The 22317-nt window shown below is 45.1% G+C and overlaps 1 protein-coding gene across 1 annotated transcript in view; it reads right to left on the bottom strand.

Moving 5' to 3' along the window:
* Positions 1-6965: 6965 nt before the first annotated feature.
* Positions 6966-22317, bottom strand: part of LOC134568930 (cilia- and flagella-associated protein 57-like) — a 171607-nt gene continuing 156255 nt past the window's right edge. The window contains exons 20-21 of the mRNA XM_063427648.1: positions 19253-19396; positions 6966-8130 (exon numbers count right to left, since the gene is read on the bottom strand). Of these exons, the coding sequence (XP_063283718.1) occupies positions 8110-8130; positions 19253-19396 (165 nt within the window). The 3' untranslated portion in view covers positions 6966-8109. The remainder of the gene's footprint in view (positions 8131-19252; positions 19397-22317) is intronic.

The following is a 22317-nucleotide window of genomic DNA, read 5'->3' as shown; positions in this document are numbered from 1 at the left end:
TGATGGGAATGTATTGGAAAAAGGGTTCCTACCACAAGTTAGGGCATTTCTACCTCAAAGATATGTGCAACTCTTCTGAGTGGCAAGGGGCCACTCATATGGTCCCTAACCCATTAAAACCACACATCCAGACCTTTCAAGACATGATGGCCATTGCTAACCCCACCTTTGAAGATACCATGGCCGCTGAAACAGGTTTTAATGATGTTAATCTATGGTTAGAATGGATGAAATATAATGCTAATAAGCATAATAAGACTGCATGCTATGTGTGTGGCGGTGCCCGGCCTCACCTGGGCACTGTGCCTTTAACCCTGCCAGTAGATATAGAAGAATGTGTTTTGAGCCTTTTTGCCTATCACTACGATTTCAACAGGTCCATATGTATAGCATGGACAAAGGAGTATCCTCTCCTAACCCAGGATGTCAAACCCCCAGATGGTATTACAGTATATAAAGGTAATTACACTTGTTATACTAATTATGATGGAATTGGTAAATTCTTGGGTAACTTCTCTAAGGGGTATTGTGCTACCTACAGAAATGTCTCTATGAACTTGTTGCAGTTTCACACCAGGTCATTAGGGGATATTTACTGGTTGTGTGGGGATTTACAGCTAAGATCCAGAATGGACAAGCAGTGGTGGGGGGAGTGTACTCTGGCTAAAGCCATTATGCCTATACATATCATCTCTGACACACACCTCGTCACCCATGAGTCCAGACACACTAAGGTTAAGCGTGACGCCCCAGTGAAAGGAAGTTTTGATCCTCATGTTTATATTGATGCCATTGGAGTGCCTAGGGGGGTGCCCAATGAATTTAAAGCAAGAGATGAGGTTGCTGCAGGATTTGAATCACTTTTTACCATAGTTACTGCAAACAAGAACTTAAATTGGATAAATTACATTTATTATAACCAACAGCGTTTTGTTAATTATACCAGAGATGCCCTCCAGGCAGTGGCGTACTAAGGGGGGGGCGGAGGGGGTGGTCCGCCCCGGGTACCATCAGGCAGGGGGGTGCCACCAGGGCTGGCCAGGCTTGCTATTCTGTGAGCTGTGTGGCTGCACCGGGTGCCGTAGCAGCAGGGCGCCGGGCAGCCGACACAGCTCACACGCAGGGGCTGGAAGCAGGAAACCTGCACGGAGATTTGGGGGCGGAGCTAAAACGGCCGTGGGGGCGGAGCCAAGCCGGATGCGGGGGCGGAGCTAAATGCAGCCTCATACTGCTGCACACAGAGAGAGGGGAAGCAGGAAGGAGTCCCTGCTTCCCCAACTACAGCACAGGAGGGACTGAATCCACTCCTCCAGCCAAGCTTACTGTAAGTGAGAGAGTGTGTGCTGTGTGTAACTGTGATTGTGACTGTCTGACTGTGTGTGAGTGTGTAACTGTGATTGTGACTGTCTGACTGTGTGTGCTGTGTGTAACTGTGATTGTGACTGTCTGACTGTGTGTGAGTGTGTAACTGTGATTGTGACTGTCTGACTGTGTGTGAGTGTGTAACTGTGATTGTGACTGTCTGACTGTGTGTGAGTGTGTAACTGTGATTGTGACTGTCTGACTGTGTGTGAGTGTGTAACTGTGATTGTGACTGTCTTTGACTGTGTGTGAGTGTGTAATTGTGATTGTGACTGTCTTTGACTGTGTGTGAGTGTGTAATTGTGATTGTGACTGTCTTTGACTGTGTGTGAGTGTGTAATTGTGATTGTGACTGTCTTTGACTGTGTGTGCTGTGTGTAACTGTGATTGTGACTGTCTGACTGTGTGTGCTGTGTGTAACTGTGATTGTGACTGTCTGACTGTGTGTGAGTGTGTAACTGTGATTGTGACTGTCTTTGACTGTGTGTGAGTGTGTAACTGTGATTGTGACTGTCTTTGACTGTGTGTGAGTGTGTAACTGTGATTGTGACTGTCTTTGACTGTGTGTGAGTGTGTAACTGTGATTGTGACTGTCTTTGACTGTGTGTGAGTGTGTAACTGTGATTGTGACTGTCTTTGACTGTGTGTGAGTGTGTAACTGTGATTGTGACTGTCTTTGACTGTGTGTGATTGTGACTGACTGTGTGTGCTGTGTGTAACTGTGATTGTGACTGTCTTTGACTGTGTGTGCTGTGTGTAACTGTGATTGTGACTGTCTTTGACTGTGTGAGTGTGTAACTGTGATTGTGACTGTCTTTGACTGTGTGTGAGTGTAACTGTGATTGTGACTGTCTTTGACTGTGTGTGCTGTGTGTAACTGTGATTGTGACTGTCTTTGACTGTGTGTGCTGTGTGTAACTGTGATTGTGACTGTCTTTGACTGTGTGTGAGTGTGTAACTGTGATTGTGACTGTCTTTGACTGTGTGTGAGTGTGTAACTGTGATTGTGACTGTCTTTGACTGTGTGTGAGTGTGTAACTGTGATTGTGACTGTCTTTGACTGTGTGTGAGTGTGTAACTGTGATTGTGACTGTCTTTGACTGTGTGTGAGTGTGTAACTGTGATTGTGACTGTCTTTGACTGTGTGTGAGTGTGTAACTGTGATTGTGACTGTCTTTGACTGTGTGTGAGTGTGTAACTGTGATTGTGACTGTCTTTGACTGTGTGTGAGTGTGTAACTGTGATTGTGACTGTCTTTGACTGTGTGTGAGTGTGTAACTGTGATTGTGACTGTCTTTGACTGTGTGTGCTGTGTGTAACTGTGATTGTGACTGTCTTTGACTGTGTGTGCTGTGTGTAACTGTGATTGTGACTGTCTTTGACTGTGTGTGCTGTGTGTAACTGTGATTGTGACTGTCTTTGACTGTGTGTGCTGTGTGTAACTGTGATTGTGACTGTCTTTGACTGTGTGTAACTGTGATTGTGACTGTCTTTGACTGTGTGTGAGTGTGTAACTGTGATTGTGACTGTCTTTGACTGTGTGAATGTGTAACTGTGATTGTGACTGTCTTTGACTGTGTGTGCTGTGTGTAACTGTGATTGTGACTGTCTTTGACTGTGTGTGCTGTGTGTAACTGATTGTGACTGTCTTTGACTGTGTGTGAGTGTGTAACTGTAATTGTGACTGTCTTTGACTGTGTATGAGTGTGTAACTGTGATTGTGACTCTTTGTCTGTGTGTGAGTGTGTAATTGTGATTGTGACTGTCTTTGACTGTGTGTGAGTGTGTAAGTGTGATTTTGACTGTGTGTGAGTGTGTAACTGTGATTGTGACTGTCTTTGATTGTGTGTGACTGTCTGTGATTATGTTGTGTGTATGTGTGACTGTCTGTGACTGTGTGTGTGTGACTGTCTGACTGTGATTGTCTGTGTGACTGTGTGTGACTGTCTGCCTGTGATTGTGTGTGCGCGCGTGCGTGTGTGTGTTAGTGACTGTCTGTGACTGTGTGTGTGTGTGTGTGAATGACTGTCTGTGACTGTGTGTGTGTGTGTGAGTGACTGCCTGTGAATGTGTTGTGTGTATGTGTGACTGTCTGCCTGTGTGATTGCCTGCGTGTTTGACTGTCTGCCTGTAACTGTGTGTGAGTGACTGTGTCTGACGGTCTTCGCCCTGCAGTGAGCCGGCAGCCAGGATATGATGTCATCGCGGCCTCGGCATCATTACAGGGCGTGCGATGGAACTGTGCAGAAAGAGCACAGAGATCCCAGCAGCAACCACTGACCACCAGGGACTGAGGATCCACTCCAGCCCTTCTAGAGCAAGGTAGGGAGGCAGGGTGGACCTCTTAATGATTAAATGTGTATGTATGTAATATTTGTGTGTGTATGTGATTGTGGGTCAGTGATTGTGTTTGTGTAAATCTGTGATTATGTGTGATTGTGTGTATCTCTGCGTATGTGTTTAGTAGATAGCTCCCTTTTTTCCTGTCCTTAAATATTGCAATCCCACATAAGGATAACAAATAAGGGATTTATCTGCTAAACAACTGAAAATAAGAAAAGGGCATTTTTTTTATCCTTTATCTGTTTAGTAGATCATTCCCTGAATTGGTGCCCGTATGTGAGATTTCCATATTTAAAGATACTAAATGAGGGTGCTGTTAGCAGATAGCACCTTATTTGGTGTCCTTAAATATGGCAATCCCACAAAGGATAGCAAATAGAGGAGTTATCTGCTAAACAACGATTGCAATTAAGAGGTGTCAGCCAGCCCACAACAAGAAATCTGGGTGGCTAATGTGAATAATATGCAAATGTGTAGTCAGATGCCAGCATGCAGAACAAAGCATGCTGGCATCAGACAGCCAATGGCAGCATATTACCCCATCCCCTAGTGAGAAGTTTTACTGCTCCCCCTCCCCCTCCTGTTTTGACTGTGGTATCTTATGTGCCCCCCCCCCCATATATATTGTTCCTAGAGTCGCCACGATGTCTGCATGTGTGTCAATGTGCATCTGTGTGTGACTGTGTTTGTGTGTATATGTATCTGCATGTGTGTATGTCCGTGTATGTGTATATGTGTAGACATCTAAAAATCTCGCCAACACTACACACAAATACACTCATGCATTTCAACGTCAACACTACATACACTTCCCACCATTATATATAACCATACCACTGCATTCAAATACCACACAACACACAAATGCATGCTTGCATTCAAACGCCAACACTACATACAAACACACCGCTACATTCACTCACATATACTCCATACAAAAACATGCATACATTCAAACACACAAAACTGCTTAGTGCTAAATACATAAAAAAAAAAAATGGTTGTTTTTATATTTAAATTTGAGGGGGTGCCAAAAATAGGACCCGCCCCGGGTGCCAAATGCTCTAGGTACGCCCCTGCCTCCAGGGATTGGCCGAACAGTTGCAGGCCACATCCCAAATGGCCTTCCAGTATAGAATGGCCTTAGATATGATTCTAGCTGAAAAAGGAGGAGTATGTAAAATTTTGCCCGACACCATGACATGTTGTACCTACATCCCAGAAAACACAGGCCCTAATGGTAAAGTTACATTAGCCATAGAAAAATTAAATGAACTTTCTGAAGAGTTAAAAAGGAATTCTGGGATAAAAGATCCCTGGGAAAGATGGTTTGGTTGGATGACAGGATGGCAAAAGGCTTTAATGCATATTGGTATGGCAATACTAATTTTTCTTTTTATCTTTGCTCTTCTCTTTTGTTGTGTCCTCCCTTGTCTGAGAAAATCCCTCATGAAGACTGTTGACCAAGCGGCACCCACTTTCACACATCTCGAAGTTGATGACCAAGATTTCCAAGATCTCAACTCACCCTGTTTACCGCTGCAAACCATCCCTTTTGTTGATAAAGTGCGAGAATTCTAGGAAGGGACCAGCTTAGGGACAGCATCTGTCAGTGAATGGTAAAGACCCCGTGTGGAGAAGTGGTAGGCAAGCCACCATGGGCCACCCATGGGAGTGAAGTGTTTGAGAGCCATACTGACGATGAGTTAGCCTATTAGGGTCAGATCTAGGGACACTTTGCATTAACACCTAGCTAGCGGCCACGGGGTTTCTGTGCCTTTGGGTTAACACGTCTTCTGGTACTAACAAATAAAGTTTTATCTCTTAGAATCTAACATTTCATAGGGGGGACTGATGTAGAATTATTAAAAATCTTTATTGAACTTGTACTGAATTATTGTACTAACTCCATTTTAACCTCACACTGTAACAAACCCTCCATTTTGTCCTCATAACCTGACTTCTTCATTTTAAAACTACATTACATGACAGAATTTCCCAGCACATCTAACACAATGGACAAAGACTGTATTTTCTATAAAGACATGACTAACTCAGGAACTGCTGAATTTCCCCTAACTCGCAACATAGTATAAATTGAAGGCCATGAGAACACTGTAGTAATGAAATGTTCTATTCATAAGAGACCTTGCACCTGACCACAGACCTGACATCACTGACCGTGTAAAATGACGCTCAAGCCCCCCTTTCCACCGAGTAAACCTCATGCTAAGGGAAATGGAGCTTGAGCCCCTTGTCCCCACCCGTGTCCAAACAATACCACCTCTCGGTGGGTGGACACATAGCTAACCACTTAGTTTTTGAGCCAATTAATTATATTGATAGGTGGACACTAATCCAGACACTTAACAATTAATCCAATTAATGATGTGTATTTACTGATATCCTGATAATCAATGATGACGCAAAATGCCTCTTAAAAGGGCCTGCGCGCCCGCTTTTCTTCACTTGCCAATAAATTTCCTCGAAGTTATTTTAACCTGAACTCCGTGTGTCAGACTGAATTACTTCAGCGTATATACGCAATTCAATTTTCTTAATTTGGACAGGAACAGATAGACATTTAAACATTTTGGTTTACTGCTAAAAAGTACCATAACAACACACATACACACACACAGTCAGATGGCCACACACACAGAGGCAGACATCCAAACAAACACACACAGGCAGACAGTCATACACACACAGGCAGACAGTCATACACACACACAGGCAGACAGTCATACACAAACAGGCAGACACACACACACGCAGACAGACACACACACACACAGACAGTCACACACACACAGACAGTCACACTCACACTGACAATCACACAAGTTACCTCTGTTCATTGTGGAGGCAGTGCAGCTCCTGGAGACTGTTTGTTGGGGAAGCAGGGACTCCTTCCTGCTTCCCCTGCAGCAGTTATCTGGCACTTTTAGCTCCGCCCCTGCCGCACGGGAAGCTCCGCCCCGCCACACGGTAAGCCCTGCCCCCACCGCATATTTTTTTTTCATTCCAGCCGGCCATGTGTGAGCTGTGTTGGCCGCAGGGTGTCACCTGCTCCATGGCGCCCTGTTCGGCCGCACGGCTCGCACACCCCTAAGGCCGGCCCTGGTTATAATAAATGCTGTGGCCGGTTTCATACATACTACGTTGTATGTCATTATTTGGGTGGTAATTGGGATTGTTCTATGTTCGTATGCTGCATTGCGATTCCCCACTACGTCCATACATGGCACAATCAGAGTCAATAAAACAAATTCCAGTTTATTCAGAAACAAAAGATGGTGTAGCAGAGTATGAAGATATTTTGAGTTAAACTTTTTTTTAAATAATATATAACAAATTCCCCTCCCCAGCACACTCAAACAATTCTTCATCTGCAACCAGTACACGTCCCCAGAGATTGGCAAGCATTAGCTAAGAACTGGGAGTCGCAGTCAGACCACATTTTATTCAATATGTCTCCACTCAAGTGCAGGAAATGGCCGCTGTCTCTAAAGTTTACATTAAAGTGCGTTATCTGCTCAGAAACCTAAAATGCTATCACTGTGCCTGAGGATGCTGAGAGTTATAGTCAATCTGTCAAACTTGTAAGAAGCACAGACCAGGGCACAATATGAGCGATGGAACCGGACCTGCGGGTCACTAACTGGCCCCTTCACAAGCCGTTGAAATCCCGGAGTAACTGAAATGTCAAATTACGGTAATGTCATTTAAATAAAATATATAAATATACAAAAAACAAGTCTTGACCTGTTGAAACATTTGAACATAATTTGGCAGCTCTCACAAGGCCTATTTTTGGATTTGGAAATAGATTGGCCACGTGATAGAGTCTCACTTATGGCAACCAGACACTTTCTGGTGTGAAATTAAGATAAATGCGGTCAGAGTATCAAACGTCTCAATTTGGACAGCAAGGCTCAGATAAAATGTGTAAAAATCTGGGGGCACTAAATCAACCAAAGACGATTAACATAATATACATATAGAAACCTCAACATAACAAATTCTCACAAAAGGAAACTTTCTTTCATATAGGAGTCTTTATAGAAATAACATCATGGGTACACACAGAAAATTGGAACATTAAGTTTAGCTTTTTCGACTTCTAATAAAATCTTGACAAGAATATCCCGTGTCCATGTTTGAACTCCAAACTGTAGCTAATGAAAAATGTCCTTTTTGGACAGTTCTAAGAATGAGCTTGGCCCCAGATTTTGGGTAGAACATGGGTAAAAAATGTCCTCCTTTTTCCAGCCGGCAGTGAGTGACAAAGTTCTGTTCTTTAGTAAGGAAGAAAGTGGAAGAATGTGGTTCTGAAAGTGCGTCCTTCTCACTGCGCGTTAAAGACTCAACATCATCGAGGTCATTTTTTTGTCTCCCCAATTACATGGGGGAATTAGCGCCCTGAATAACAAAGAAAAAGAATTGTTAGATGGGTAATAAAAACTGCACATTGTACCCAGGTTTCCCAACAATTATTAAAGGAACACTAAAGAGTCAAGAATACAAACATCGTTAGGGCGTGGTTTTGGAACGTGGCTTTTCACTATGAAACCACAAATAGTGCAGAGATACGATGAGATTCCCTGGAGAAAAGCATCGAGCTGGGGCTGTTGTCTCCACTCTTTCTTACAGTAATTGAAGGTAACACTTTAGGATCTAAAGGCTAATTTGTATCCTTATCTACACTAGGTTTAAACTAATAATTGTAGCTGTTCTAAAGGACCACTCTAGGCACCCAGAAGTGGTCTGGGTGCCAGGTCCAGCTAGGGTTAACCCATTTTTTTTTTTATAAACATAGCAGTTTCAGAGAAACTGCTATGTTTATAAATGGGTTAATCCAGCCCTCAAAGCCTCTAGTGGCTGTCTCACCGACAGCCGCTAGAGGCGCTTGCATGATTCTCACTGTGAAAAATCACAGTGAGAGCACGCAAGCGTCCATAGGAAAGCATTGAAAGCACCGGCTGAATGCGCGTGCATGGGAGGAGAGGAGGAGGATCGGAGGAGGAGAGCTCCCCGCCCAGCGGGAGGAGGTCCCTGAGGGTGGGGGCACCCTCAGGGCACTATAGTGCCAGGAAAACGAGTATGTTTTCCTGGCACTATAGTGGTCCTTTAATGTTTATAAGTACTTCTAGCTATTTTATGTGATGGCTATGGAGTGCTATGGCTCTGTATTTGGATATTAAGGATATTCCATTTAGCACTCAATCCAGATTGTGATCAGTCCTCTTCAACTGGACGCTTCTTTCATTAATGAATTTTGTAGAAAGTGTCAGCGTTTCAGAAAGTCATGTCCTTAATTGTTAGAAAAAGGAAAACATTATAATATAAAACCATATACCCTTATAGGTATAGTCTTTATACACCTACACAACGAATTCACTGTGTGCTGATACTGTGCTCAGGAATAGGGTGCTGGTGAAAATCCACAGCTGAGTGTTGCAGTAATAATATAGCAGAAATGATTCCAAGTGGGATATTATCCAACAGTTTATTAGAACAAAACGTCTTTGTGTAGAAGTAAAAATATAAATACAAGAAGTATAAAGTATAAAGTTCATATCGTAACCACTAATTAGTCCAGTGTTATCGTAACCACTAATTAGTCCAGTGTTATCGTAACCACTAATTAGTCCAGTGTTATCGTAACCACTAATTAGTCCAGTGTTATCGTAACCACTAATTAGTCCAGTGTTATCGTAACCACTAATTAGTCCAGTGTTATCGTAACCACTAATTAGTCCAGTGTTATCGTAACCACTAATTAGTCCAGGCGGTTGAGCAGTAGAGTTACCCTTCCGTTGAAGCAGCTGAATCAGCAGACAGTTCTCTCTTCAATCCGCAACGATGATAGTGAAGACCGGAGGGACAATCAATTTTTTTTACTACTTTTTGTATTTATATTTTTACTTCTACACAAAGACGTTTTGTTCTAATAAACTGTTGGATAATATCCCACTTGGAATCATTTCTGCTATATTATCAGCTGTGGATTTTCACCAGCACCCTATTCCTGAGCACAGTATCAGCACACAGTGAATTCGTTGTGTAGGTGTATAAAGACTATACCTATAAGGGTATATGGTTTTATATTATTATTTTTTCCTTTTTCTAACAATTAAGGACAAGACTTTCTGAAACGCTGACACTTTCTAGAAAGTTTGTTTTTAAGGTCAATAGGAATCACCTTTCATGTGTCGAGCAGCATCTACTCTTATCACAGATTTTCATCTTTTAGATTTTTAAATTGCGCTTTTTTGTTAATGTTTTATTAATGTTTACATTGCAGCGTTACACACAGAGTCCCACTGTACTCAGAACACTGCACATTAATGGTTCTTCTAATTCTAATTCCCTACTAAAACAGAACTTTAAGACAATTGTAAGGGTTCTGTTCGGGGGTCTGAAATTCAATCTTACTTTATTTCATTTCTGCAGGTAGTACAAGTTCATAATGTGTACGGGGCAGATTTTGAAGCGGAATTTAGGAGATTTCCAGGTATATGAACTAGTGACAAGCGTTCTCTAGTGTCTCATGTCCCAGGGAAGGCTGATATTGGCAGAGACTGGCTGGGTGCATATTAGTGATGGCAGACACCGAGCTGCAGCTTGTCCTGTGATGTTTCATTGTATCAGAACATGGAGCGCTGTTCATTTAAAGTGAGTTCATTGAGCAGGTCTGCAGAACGCGTACTATTCATGTATATTTTTATAAATTCTTTATTTTTGAGTGCAGAGCAAATTACAGGCATAAACACTGACTTATACAACACATGGGATCAGCATAAACAGTTAGTACGGATAGTCAAGAGATGCTGCACTATTTTTTTATTTTTTTTAAACAAGTTTGAGACATGAGGGAGGCAAGAAAGTGATATAGAGAAGATTTGCATATTTGGTTAAGCTAAACATACACATCTAATTTCTTTACCAAGGTTAAGTTTATGCTCAGAATACTTGCTAGGTATGAAAGGTCGCTTGATGCATCTAGATAGCAGTAGTTTTACAAACAGGCTAGTGTAGTTTGATCACATTTGATATTCAGGCTGGGTCTTGTGATGTCGCTTTGATGCCGTTTTCACCCCGGCCGTTAGGAGCTACCAGTGCTGCCTCTGTGGGGAGCCGTCGTCGCGGTGTTGCTGGGCCTCCAAGACAGGGGGAGTTCTGTTGCGGCAGTGGGTGAGTGTCCACTAGAGCAGGCAGCAAAACACAGTCCAGTCCAGCCCTGCCGCACTCTGAGCCGTTCGCCGGCTTCCCTGGTGTTGCAGCCGTGATGCGGAATGCTTGTCTCGCTTCCCTGGGCAGGGTCTGAAGGCAGGGGTTACAGTGTCGGCTGAGAGCGCTGAGAGTGAGTTGTTTCTCCCCATGTCTTCTGTGCACATGGCATCCGCCATCTTGGGCCTGGCTGTTAGGCCCCACAGCTTCAGTCACCATATTGTCGTCAGGGCTTCGGGGTGAGGACCGGGATCACCCCCACCGGTCCAGAGGGGGGGGAACGGGGCCTCGTTCACGCTCGCTTGGGCCCCAGGTTGGGTTCTGTTAGGCAGGATAGAGGGGCAGCGGCCGTCTGACCCCCTCACCGCCGGAGTAGGCCTCGATTGGGGCATCCGTGCCCTCTCCTCCAGGGGACTGCAGCTCGGTGAGCCAGCCTCACCCGGGATCCAGTGTCCCTATAGCTCTGTGGACTGCCGCTGGTGATTGGTTCTGGAGCTGGAAAACCTGAATTCAAAGCATAAAGTTTGATGGCTTGCAGGAGCTCAGCCTGCATGCTGCCATCCAGCTTGGCGGTCCGGCCCCGCCCCCCTATTCATGTATATTTTAATGGATATGATGGATGTAAGGAAACCAAGTATATTTAAACCTCCTTCGGTAGTTTCCTCCCAAACCGCCAGAGCATCAGTAAATATAGCTCTCCGTTCGGTAGTTGAAATAGACGAAGTCCATACGAATACCAATAGCTTAATAAAGCATACGAATCCCCAAACATCAGCCGAAGTCAAGAAGAAGGGTACAAAATAGAACTGTCTTTAATGACCACACACAGGCTTTTATGCAAGTCCCCATGCAAGGGGACATCCCACAGGGAGGGACACAGTATAACCAATAACGTACAGTAAAAATGTAACACACCCAGCACAAACATACAATTTCCCTCCCTTAGTCCTGGAGATACTCAAGTCTGATAAAGTAATAACTTGATTATCTCCAATCTCAATTTTCCCTTCGTATAGTGGCAGCAGGGCCGGCCTTAGGCATTTAGACGCCCTGTGCGAAAAATCTTCACAGCGCCCCCCCCCCCCCCCCCGTCATCCATGTATGCTGTTATGTTTGTGTTGTCTGTGTATGTAATAGTGCGTGTGATGACTGTGTGTGATATGTATGCTATGTGTGATAATTGTAATGGGTATATTAACAGTGTGTGATATGCGTGTATTGGTTGTATGTGACACACACACACACAGACACACACACAGAGTCAGACGGCCATACACACACAGGAAGACATCCACACACACACAAGCAGACAGTCATACACACACACACACAGGCAGACAGTCACACACACACACAGACACACACAGGCAGACAGTCAGTCATACACACAGACACACACAGACAGTAATACACACAGACACACACAGAGGCAGACAGTCATACACACACACACACACACACACGCAGACAGTCATACACACAGACACACACAGGCAGACAGTCATACACACAGACACACACAGGCAGACAGTCATACACACAGACACACACAGGCAGACAGTCATACACACAGAGGCAGACAGTCATACACACAGAGGCAGTCATACACAGTCACACACACAGAGGCAGACAGTAATACACACAGACAAACACACAGATGCAGACAGTAACACACACAGACACACAGTGGCAGACAGTCATATACACACAGACACACACACACGCAGACAGTCATACACACAGACACACAGAGGCAGACAGTCATACACACAGAGGCAGACAGTCATACACACAGAGGCAGACAGTCATACACACAGAGGCAGTCATGCACAGTCACACACACAGAGGGCAGACAGTAATACACACAGACAAACACACAGAGGCAGACAGTAATACACACAGACACACAGTGGCAGACAGTCATATACACACACACACACAGACACACAGAGGCAGACAGTCATACACACAGACACACACACAGAGGCAGACAGTAATACACACAGACACAGTGGCAGACAGTCATACACACACACATACAGTCATACACACACACACAGGCAGACAGTCATACATACACACACACACACACACACAGAGACACACACAGGCAGACAGTCATACACACAGACATACAGAGGCAGACAGTCATATACACACACACACACACACACACATAGGCAGACAGTCATACACACAGGCAGAGAGTTACACTCACCTGACAATCACACAGTTACCTGTGGAGTTCATTGTGGAGGCAGTGCAGCTCCTGGTGACTGTTTGGTGGGGAAGCAGGGACTCCTTCCTGCTTCCCCTGCAGCCGTTTTCCGGCGCTTTTAGCTCCGCCCCCGCCGCACGGTAAGCTCCGCCCCCGCTGCAAATTTAAAAAAAAAAAAAAAAAATTTTTTTTTTTTTTTTAATCGGCTGTGCGGCCGCACGGCGCCCCCTGCTCCATGGCGCCCTGTGCGGCCGCACAGCTCGCACACCCCTAAGGCCGGCCCTGAGTGGCAGTACTTACAAGTGGGATGTTCCTTAGGATTCTGGACAAGAAGCTCCCCCTTCTTTAGAATTTAAATGCTGTGCTCCGCCTGCTGCCTCCATATAAGCTGTAACTCAGAGACACTCACCAGTTCTTCTTGTCCCGGCAATGGGACGGACAGGTTCCCCCACAGTGCAGGTGGAGATTTGGTGCGTTCAGCACAGGTTGCTGACCGGGAGGTGAGTGCCCGATAGTTTCCCGGGCGGGAACTGAGCGGCAACAGTACTTCCGGGTTCGCGTTACGGAACGTGACCGGGTACTGTCTTTTGTGGTTTTTTCTGACGGAGTTCCCAGGCGGTTCTCCTTCATTGCTCATTACGCATGCGCACAGCGGTGGAACGCACGCCCGGGAGGCTTTGCGTTCCACCAAACACAGAATCACGCTACTGAGCATGCGCGAAACGGTGTTTGGCGCCAAATTTGAAATTTGGATACATGGCTGTGCAGGACCTTCCTGACCCCAAGGGTGGGTGTACAGTTCTGGTTCTCCGTGTCACCTGCCCTCCTACACGGATCTTAGGTGATTTAAGGTGAGGTTTAACTATTGAACTCTCCTTTTTTTCACCTTTTGTTTTTATGCATGCTTCTAGAATATGTCCTATGTCTCCAGATAAGACAGATATAGACAAGATGTCAACTTCTGTTCCAAACACCACAAGTAAATCTAAGCACTTATGTTGTCTGGAATGTGCGTTACCTCTACCTGACGGATGTCGCAAAAATACATGCAATCAGTGCGCAACGGATCGGCTAGTAAAAGCCGAGCAGACTGATATGGCATCCTTCCTGGGCTGGTTTCAGGAAAATTTGTCCCAGACATTTGAAGCTATTCGGGAGTAACTGCCCACACAGCGTAGGAGGAATAGATCTCCTTCTGTGTCTGACGTCTCTTCGCCTTCGGATATTTCCAGCCTGGCTTCAAGTGTGGAGGAGGGGTTTCCACCAGAAGAGCTGAAGAAATTTATTAAAGAAGTGACGACGGCGGTACAAGAAACTGAACCTACCAAGGGTAAGGTTAAAGGTTTCCCAATGTCTCCTTAAATCTTGGATCTCCATCATAGAGAATGAAAGAATCTTGAAGGACGTACGTTCAAGTCAAGCTACAGTCTGGAGAAAAATGGGAAGATCTTCCTAAGTGGATGTTCAGATTGACCAGCTATCAAAGAAAACCACTATACCCATTGGCGAAGTCTCAGGGCTTAAAGACCCAATGGATGAACGGGCCGAAACTTCGTGTAGTAGAATATTCCAGGCTGCAGGATATCAGTGCAGAGCTGAATTTGCAGGTTCAGCGGTTCTCAGAGCTCAGAGCGTTTGGCTACAAGCCCTGGAAGATTCCATTATGGGAAATCTGATACAGATCCTTCCCATCTCTTGTTCCTACTGAAAGATGAGTTTTCTTTGTTTATCAGCGAGGATTATGGGTTTGTCGTCAGTAGCCAGAAGAGCTCTTTGGCTACGAACATGGACAGCTGACTCTGCGTCTAAGGCACCCTTTTGTGCATTACCCTTTGAAAGGAACAAAAATTTTTTTGGGCACTCCCTTGGAAGACATTGTTAGACAGATGTCTGATACGAAGAAAGCCCTGCCTCCGGATTCAAGAACCCAGGGATATTGAAGTTTTCAGTACAAGGGTCAGAGGTCCTTTCGTTACCAGGGAGGTTTTGCAGGTTTCAAAAGCATGATGGCCTATGGCCATACCAGCCTGAAAATCCCTGATCTCGTCAGATCTCAGAAGCCATCCAGACTCGGGCCTGGTTAGTACTTGTATGGGAGACCAACTATGTACCTCAAATAAACAGCCAGTGGTCTTGACAGGAATCAACAGGCATGACAAAAGGGGAAGTTTTGACGCCATAAGATGGGAGGACGCCTTCGGTTCTTCACCCAAGACTAGGAAAGAGTGCTTCATAGGTTGATTACAAGAACCATTTCAGAAGGTTACAGAATAAAGTTTCATCGAAACCACGTCCATCCTTCCTACTGTCAAGCTATCCATCAAGAGTAAACAAATTCTCTTCTTCTTTAAGAAATGTGGTAGAGAGGTACCCAAACGTTGGGTATTTCAGGGAGTTTACTCACGCCTTTTTTTCTGGTTCAAATACCAGATGGAAACTAGTAAACACCTGCTTACCATGACAGAAGTTCCGTATGGAACGTATTTTGTCTTTTGACACACATTTTTACAAAGGGAGATTACATGGCAGAGTTGGTTTCAATATGCTTATCTCCATGTACCGGTTTCAGAATCTTCCCGGAAGTTCTCAGGTTTGCGGTTCTAGCAACACTGGCTTGTTGGTCTAGTGGTATGATTCTCGCTTCAGGTGCGAGAGGTCCCGGGTTCAAATCCGGAAGTGCCCAAGCATTCTTGTTTCAAGAAAGCGAAGGATTCTCCATTTACATTTAAACTCTTCCCTTTGGCCTGTCCTCAGCTCTTCGAGCTTTTACGGAAATCCTGGCATCCATAGCAGTGGTTTTACGTCTGAAAGGTATCTCGATTGTTCCATACCTGGACGTTTGGTTCCTGAAGGCCCAATAAGGACAACTGCTAAATCTTCATCTCACGATTACAATGAAGGTTTTAAGAGATCACGGTTGGATCCTGAACCTGGAAAAATCCAAGCTGACTGCGTCACGAAGTCTAGAGTTCTTGGGTCTTAGAGGAAATTCACAGTCCCTCTCTCTTTTTCTACCATTAGTGAAACAAATGAGGATTTTAAAAGCCGTATCAAAGCTGCATAAAAACCTAAGTTCAATCAGAGATGCTATGAGGTTCTAGGCCTCCTCGCTTCTGCAATCCCAGCAGTGGCCTGGGCAAAGGCAGAAGCAAAACCATTGCAATGGGACATCCTTTCCCAATGGACACGAAAACAGGAAGATCTAGACTCTCCCTTCCACCTATCCGAAAGGGTGAAAGGACTCCTGAACTGGTGGAAACACAGAAGCAATATCTCAAAGGGCCTATCGTTTGCTCAGAAACAATGGTTTATGATATCCACATATGCCTCCCAGATGGGTTGGGGCGCCCATCTAGCTTCTCAGTTCCGTCAGGGTCTTGGAACGGAGTGGAGTCAGGCGCTTCCTGAAGTTTCAGGGTTTAATGCGGTTTGGAAGGCACTGGTTTCCTTCCGTTCAGCCATCACAAATCAGGCAATGAGGATTCAGTCGGACGACGCCACTACAGTGGTTTTTTTCGCCAGGGTGGCACGAAGGTAAAAGCTCTTCAAGAGCTCTGCTACCTCATATGTCTTGGACTCAAGCGAATCTTCTCGCTATATCAGCTACCCATGTCAGAGGGTCTCTAAAGTTAGTTCAGACGGCCTCAGCCGTAGACTTTGGTCTCAGGCAGACTGGGCACTGTCAAGCTAAATTTTTTGGCGCTGGGTTCACGCTTCGGCAGGCCGGAGATAGACCTGTTTGCCACAAGGAGATACAGGAAAGTTCAATGTTTTGCTTCTCTCCATTCAGGAGAGTACCCAGTTGTCCTAGACGGTCTATCGATACCTTGGACCTTCGACAGGGCTTATGTTTTCCCTCCTGTCGCTCTTATACCACGGATTGTTCATAAGTAAGATGAAGAAGGCAAGTAATTGGCAGTCCTGCCCTTCTGGCCGAACAGGAGTTGGTTTTCGGAAGTGGAAAACTTGACAATCTCACGTTGGCATCTCCAGTCTCTTCTCAAATATTGGAGAATGTGACTCTCCCCGTGGAAACTCTGGATATTTTTCACCTGACTGCATGGTTGCTGCAAGGGTGATCCTTCAAGGCCATGGTCTCTCTGACCTTTATGTGATGTGTTGCTGTCTTCTGTCCGCTGGTCCACTTCGTAAATCTATTTCAGAGTTTGGATGAAGTTCAGAACCTGGTGTTCACTTCGAGGTTGGATCCGGCCAAAGCCTCTATCCCGGAAAGTCTTTCTTTTTTGCAAGATGGGTTTGAAGCCGGCCTGGGAGTTTTACGCTCAAAGGCCAGATTTCAGCTCTAAATCACTTCCTGGTTCGTGGCTTTGCCTCAAACCTGCTTTTTCTAAGATTTCTTAAGTCCATAAGGCTTAAGAGGCCTCCTAAGTAGTACCTTTCCCTACTTGGGATCTGTCTGGTGCTTCGAGCCCTTTGTGTACCACCATTTGAACATTTACTGGAGGTTCATATCAAGTTTCTTACCTTCAAGACGGTTTTCCGGGTGCCTATCGCCTCTGCTAGTTGAGTAGGTGTGATCCGAGCTCTCTCTTTCTCTCCGGAATTCACCTTTTTCATCGCGACTAGGTGGTCCTGCACACCAAGCCTTCTTTTTTGCCTAAGGTTTTTTTCTGGTGCTGCAATTACCAACCTATTGTCCTACCGGGGTTTTATCATTTTCCTACGTCGGATCTGGAAAGAATGTGACATCTCCTAGATGTTAGAAGATCCCTGAAAATCTGTCTTCAGATGACTCAGGGATTAGATCCTTAGATCTATGTGTATTCTTTCATGGCGCGAACAGGGGTTGTGCTGTCTCAGGACCCTCTTTGGCCTGATGGCTAACGTATACAATCAGGTTGGCTTATCAATCCAAAGGGATTCCCCTTAGTTTCCCTTTAAAGGCTCGTGCCTCTAGAGCTATGACGTCCTCCTGGGCTGAAAGAGCAGCCGCCTCACCTGAAGACATCTGCAAAGCTGCTGCTTGGTCTTCCTTACATACTTTTATCAAGCATTGTAGGCTGGACGTATTCTCATCATCTGAAGCTGCTTTGGGCGTAAGGTGCTACAAGCTGTGGCCTGCTGAGTTCCCACCCTTTGTTGTTTGCAGGGGTCTTGCTATATCCCACTTGTAAGTACTGCCACTATACGAAGGGAAAAACAGTAATTTTACTTACCGTAAATTCCTTTTTTCTTAGTATAGTGGCAGTACTGGCTTTCCCTCCGCTTTCAAATAGATAAAGTTCTATGCATCATTCGGTCTCCGTTTTGGTTCTTTTGTATTACTGGTGAGTGTCTCTGAGTTACAGCTTATATGGAGGCAGCAGACGGAGCACAGCATTTAAATTCTAAAGAAGGGGGAGCTTCTTGTCCAGAATCCTAAGGAACATCCCACTTGTAAGTACTGCCACTATACTAAGAAAAAAGGAATTTACGGTAAGTAAAATTACTGTTTTTCCCCAACATTCAGAACATCCCCTTATACATGGGGTATCCCCACAAATATGTCCCCTGGTAGCCCCGATCTGGGTGACCAACATATTTAAATTTCATCCAGATCGGTTCAGGGGTTCTCAAAGTGTGGAAGTCCTTTGTGACCAGCTAACCGTGGGCTGGCTGGCCAAAACAGTTCCAGAAGTTTGGGTGGTTTTGCCGGTCTATTCAGAAAAAGGGAAAAAAACAAGCAAACAATTACACAAATGGATTCCCCTGGCTCTTAGCAGCGATTGTTCCCCTCATTCGTATGCACAAAAGTACCGAATAGTGCTCTTCTAGCTATTCGGTACATATAGATCCAGTGTTCGTTTGTTTGAGACCGGTGTTCGGGAAGTCGAGTGTCCGATTTTAGTTCCAGACACTCGACGACCAAGTCCCGCTGCCTTTGTTTGTCTGAAAAAAGATGGCCGCCGTTTTCTCAGCCACGTGGTGTTCGGTAGTACGAACGCTGGCCGCACAGATAAAGGGTTTAATTGAAGCAGGCTTTGAAGTTTAATGAGCCAGGGGGGTGGTCTTTGTTCGGTAGTTACATCTACCGAATGAATAGGGAAGAAATATTGAAATAAAAGAGGGATTTCATCACAATGGAATTAATACCTGCATAACCCGAACATTATCGGCACGGTGAATCTCGGTATCCTTTACAAGTTTTCTTTGTAAAGTGCTGAGATTGCGCTCAAGGTGTTCCCGCTGTTTAGCAAACTCTTCCTGGATGTCAGTGTCCAAGCCAACGATTTCTGCCTGAATTACACAATAATAAGAACTGATTACAAATTGTATTGTTAAAGATAAATTCAATATATAACTTGTTAGTGCTATATAAATATAATATACATACACTGTATACCTACTGCACTTACTGTATCTCCCTCTACTGTAATGTAACCTGTAAAGCGCTGAGTACACCTGTTAGCGCTATATAAATATAATATACATACACTGTATACCTACTGCACTTACTGTATCTCCCTCTACTGTAATGTAACCTGTAAAGCGCTGAGTACACCTGTTAGCGCTATATAAATATAATATACATACACTGTATACCTACTGCACTTACTGTATCTCCCTCTACTGTAATGTAACCTGTAAAGCGCTGAGTACACCTGTTAGCGCTATATAAATATAATATACATACACTGTATACCTACTGCACTTACTGTACCTCCCTCTACTGTAATGTAACCTGTAAAGTGCTGAGTACACCTGTTAGCGCTATATAAATATAATATACATACACTGTATACCTACTGCACTTACTGTACCTCCCTCTACTGTAATGTAACCTGTAAAGTGCTGAGTACACCTGTTAGCGCTATATAAATAAAATATACATACACTGTATACCTACTGCACTTACTGCACCTCCCTCCACTGTAATGTAACCTGTAACGTGCTGAGTACACCTGTTAACGCTATATAAATAAAATATACATACACTGTATACCTACTGCACTTACTGTACCTCCCTCTACTGTAATGTAACCTGTAAAGTGCTGAGTACACCTGTTAGCCAGGGCCGGATTAACATAGGGGCTGATGGAGCTGCAGCTCCAGGCCCAGGCCCATGGAATAGGCCCATTGGTTTAAAAAAAAAAAAAAAAAAAAATTTTACATTTTTTTTTTTTTTTTTACACACTACTTAGGGTTGCCAGGTATTTTTCATGTATTTCTTAGGGTTGCCAGGTATTTCTCAGAAGTATTTCTCAGGTATTTGAGGCTGCCTAGCCGGTGCCGGTATTGCAGTAATACCGGCAATACAAATGTCTGTCTCAGTATAAACATAGATTATTCTGCAATACCAGCGCCGGCCAGTAGGGGGTCACTGTTTGTGTGGAGAGAGGCAGTGATAAGAAGTTACGGCATCTCCCTCCCTGCCTCTCTCTACTCACTGATGCGCGGGGGAGCAGCTCTGCACAGAGAGTCCAGACAGCAGCTCCGAGACATGGGGACTCTGAGACATTGGGACACTGGGGAACATGGGGACCCTGAGCATGGACGTCCGCAGGAATTTTTCCGGGGGGGAGGGGGGGGGCATAATTGTAATGACATCCATGCTTGGCCCCTTTTTGACAGTGTCATGAAAGGGAAGGAGCATAGTCATTTTCACATAAAGCAAGGATGAATAGCGTTTTCACAACTATGGTGTCAGGAATATATGTTTGTATTCCTGACACTATAGTGTTCCTTTCATCAAATTACAGGAACATTCTGGTCACCATAACAACTTTATCTAAATGAAAATGCTGTGATGCAAGGCGGCCCCTGGGTGCTCTTTCTTTGAAGGGGTGAAACCGCTCTCCAATGGTTTACCCCCAAAGGCTTCCTTCAGCTCCAGATCTCCAGGTCGCTCAGTGGTATTCGACTTCTGAAACAGAGTGTCAGGAAGTGCAGATTGACGTTGGGCATGGGTGCCGCTGATTGGCTAGAGTGGTCATCTGACACTCTAAGCCAATCGCTAGTTCCCGATTCATAAAATTTTTTACGTTTTTATGAATGGGGAGCTACTGATTGGCTTAGAGTGCTAGCTGACCCATGTAGCCAATCAGCGGCACCCCTACCCAGCGGCCCTCTGTGTTTCCTGACACTCAATAAATAAAAGTGAACACATTAACACTGATATTGTTTGTTTTTACCTGGTTTGATGAGAAGGTCCAAAGTTTCCCTGCCAGACCCAGGTACCAACGCCTTATGATGTGGTGTCCAGAATGAAGTGCTCCAATCTCATTTTCTTCTCCTTCATTTGACACAGTCTTCTTTGTCTTCTGAGGCTCCTTCTGCTCCTTTACCTTTCTGCTACTTTCTGCTTATTTTGCGCCCTTCTGCTCCTTTCTCTTTCTGATCCCTTTCTGCTCCTTGATGACTCTTCCTGCTCCTTGATGGCCCTTCCTGCTTCTTGCAGACCCTTCCTGCTTCTTGCAGACCCTTCCTGCCCTTCCTGCTTCTTGCAGACCCTTCCTGCTTCTTACTGCCCTTCCTGCTTCTTTCTGCCCCTTCCAGCTTCTTGCAGCCCCTTGATGATCCTTTCTGTTCCTTCTGATTCTTCCTGCCCCTTCCTGCTCCTTGCAGACCCTTCCTGCTTTTTGCAGACCCTTCCTACTCCTTTCTGCCCCTTCTTCCTCCTTGCTGCCCCTTCCTACTCCTAGCAGACCCTTACTACTCCTTGCTGACCCCTACTGCCCCTTGCAGACCCTTTCTACTCCTTGCTGACCCCTCCTGCTCCTTGCTGCCTCTTCCTACTCCGTGCTGCCCCTTCCTACTCCCTGCTGCCCCTTCCTGCTCCTTGCAGACCCTTCCTGCTCCCTCTTCCTACTTCTTGCTGCCTCTTCCTGCTCCTTGCTGCCCCTTCCTACTCCTTGCTGCCCCTTCCTGCTCCTTGCTGCCTGTTCCTACTCCTTGCTGACCCCTCTTGCTCCTTGCAGACCCTTCCTACTCCTTGGTGACCCCTCCTGCTCCTTGCAGACCGTCCCTACCCCTTCCTGCTGTCCCTTCCTATTCCTTGCTGACCCCTCCTGCCTCTTGCAGATCCTTTCTACTCCTTGCTGACCCCTCCTGCTCCTTGCTGACCCCTCCTGCTCCTTGCTGCTCCTTCTACTTTACCCTCCTGCTCCTTGAAAACCTTTTGACCCCTTCCTGCTTCTTGCTGCCCCTTTCTATTCCTT

This window comes from Pelobates fuscus, chromosome 7, assembly GCF_036172605.1.
Source record: "Pelobates fuscus isolate aPelFus1 chromosome 7, aPelFus1.pri, whole genome shotgun sequence".
Classification (NCBI taxonomy): domain Eukaryota; kingdom Metazoa; phylum Chordata; class Amphibia; order Anura; family Pelobatidae; genus Pelobates; species Pelobates fuscus.
Note: the sequence above shows the minus strand (reverse complement) of the source record. Positions and strands in the feature narration are given on the sequence as shown.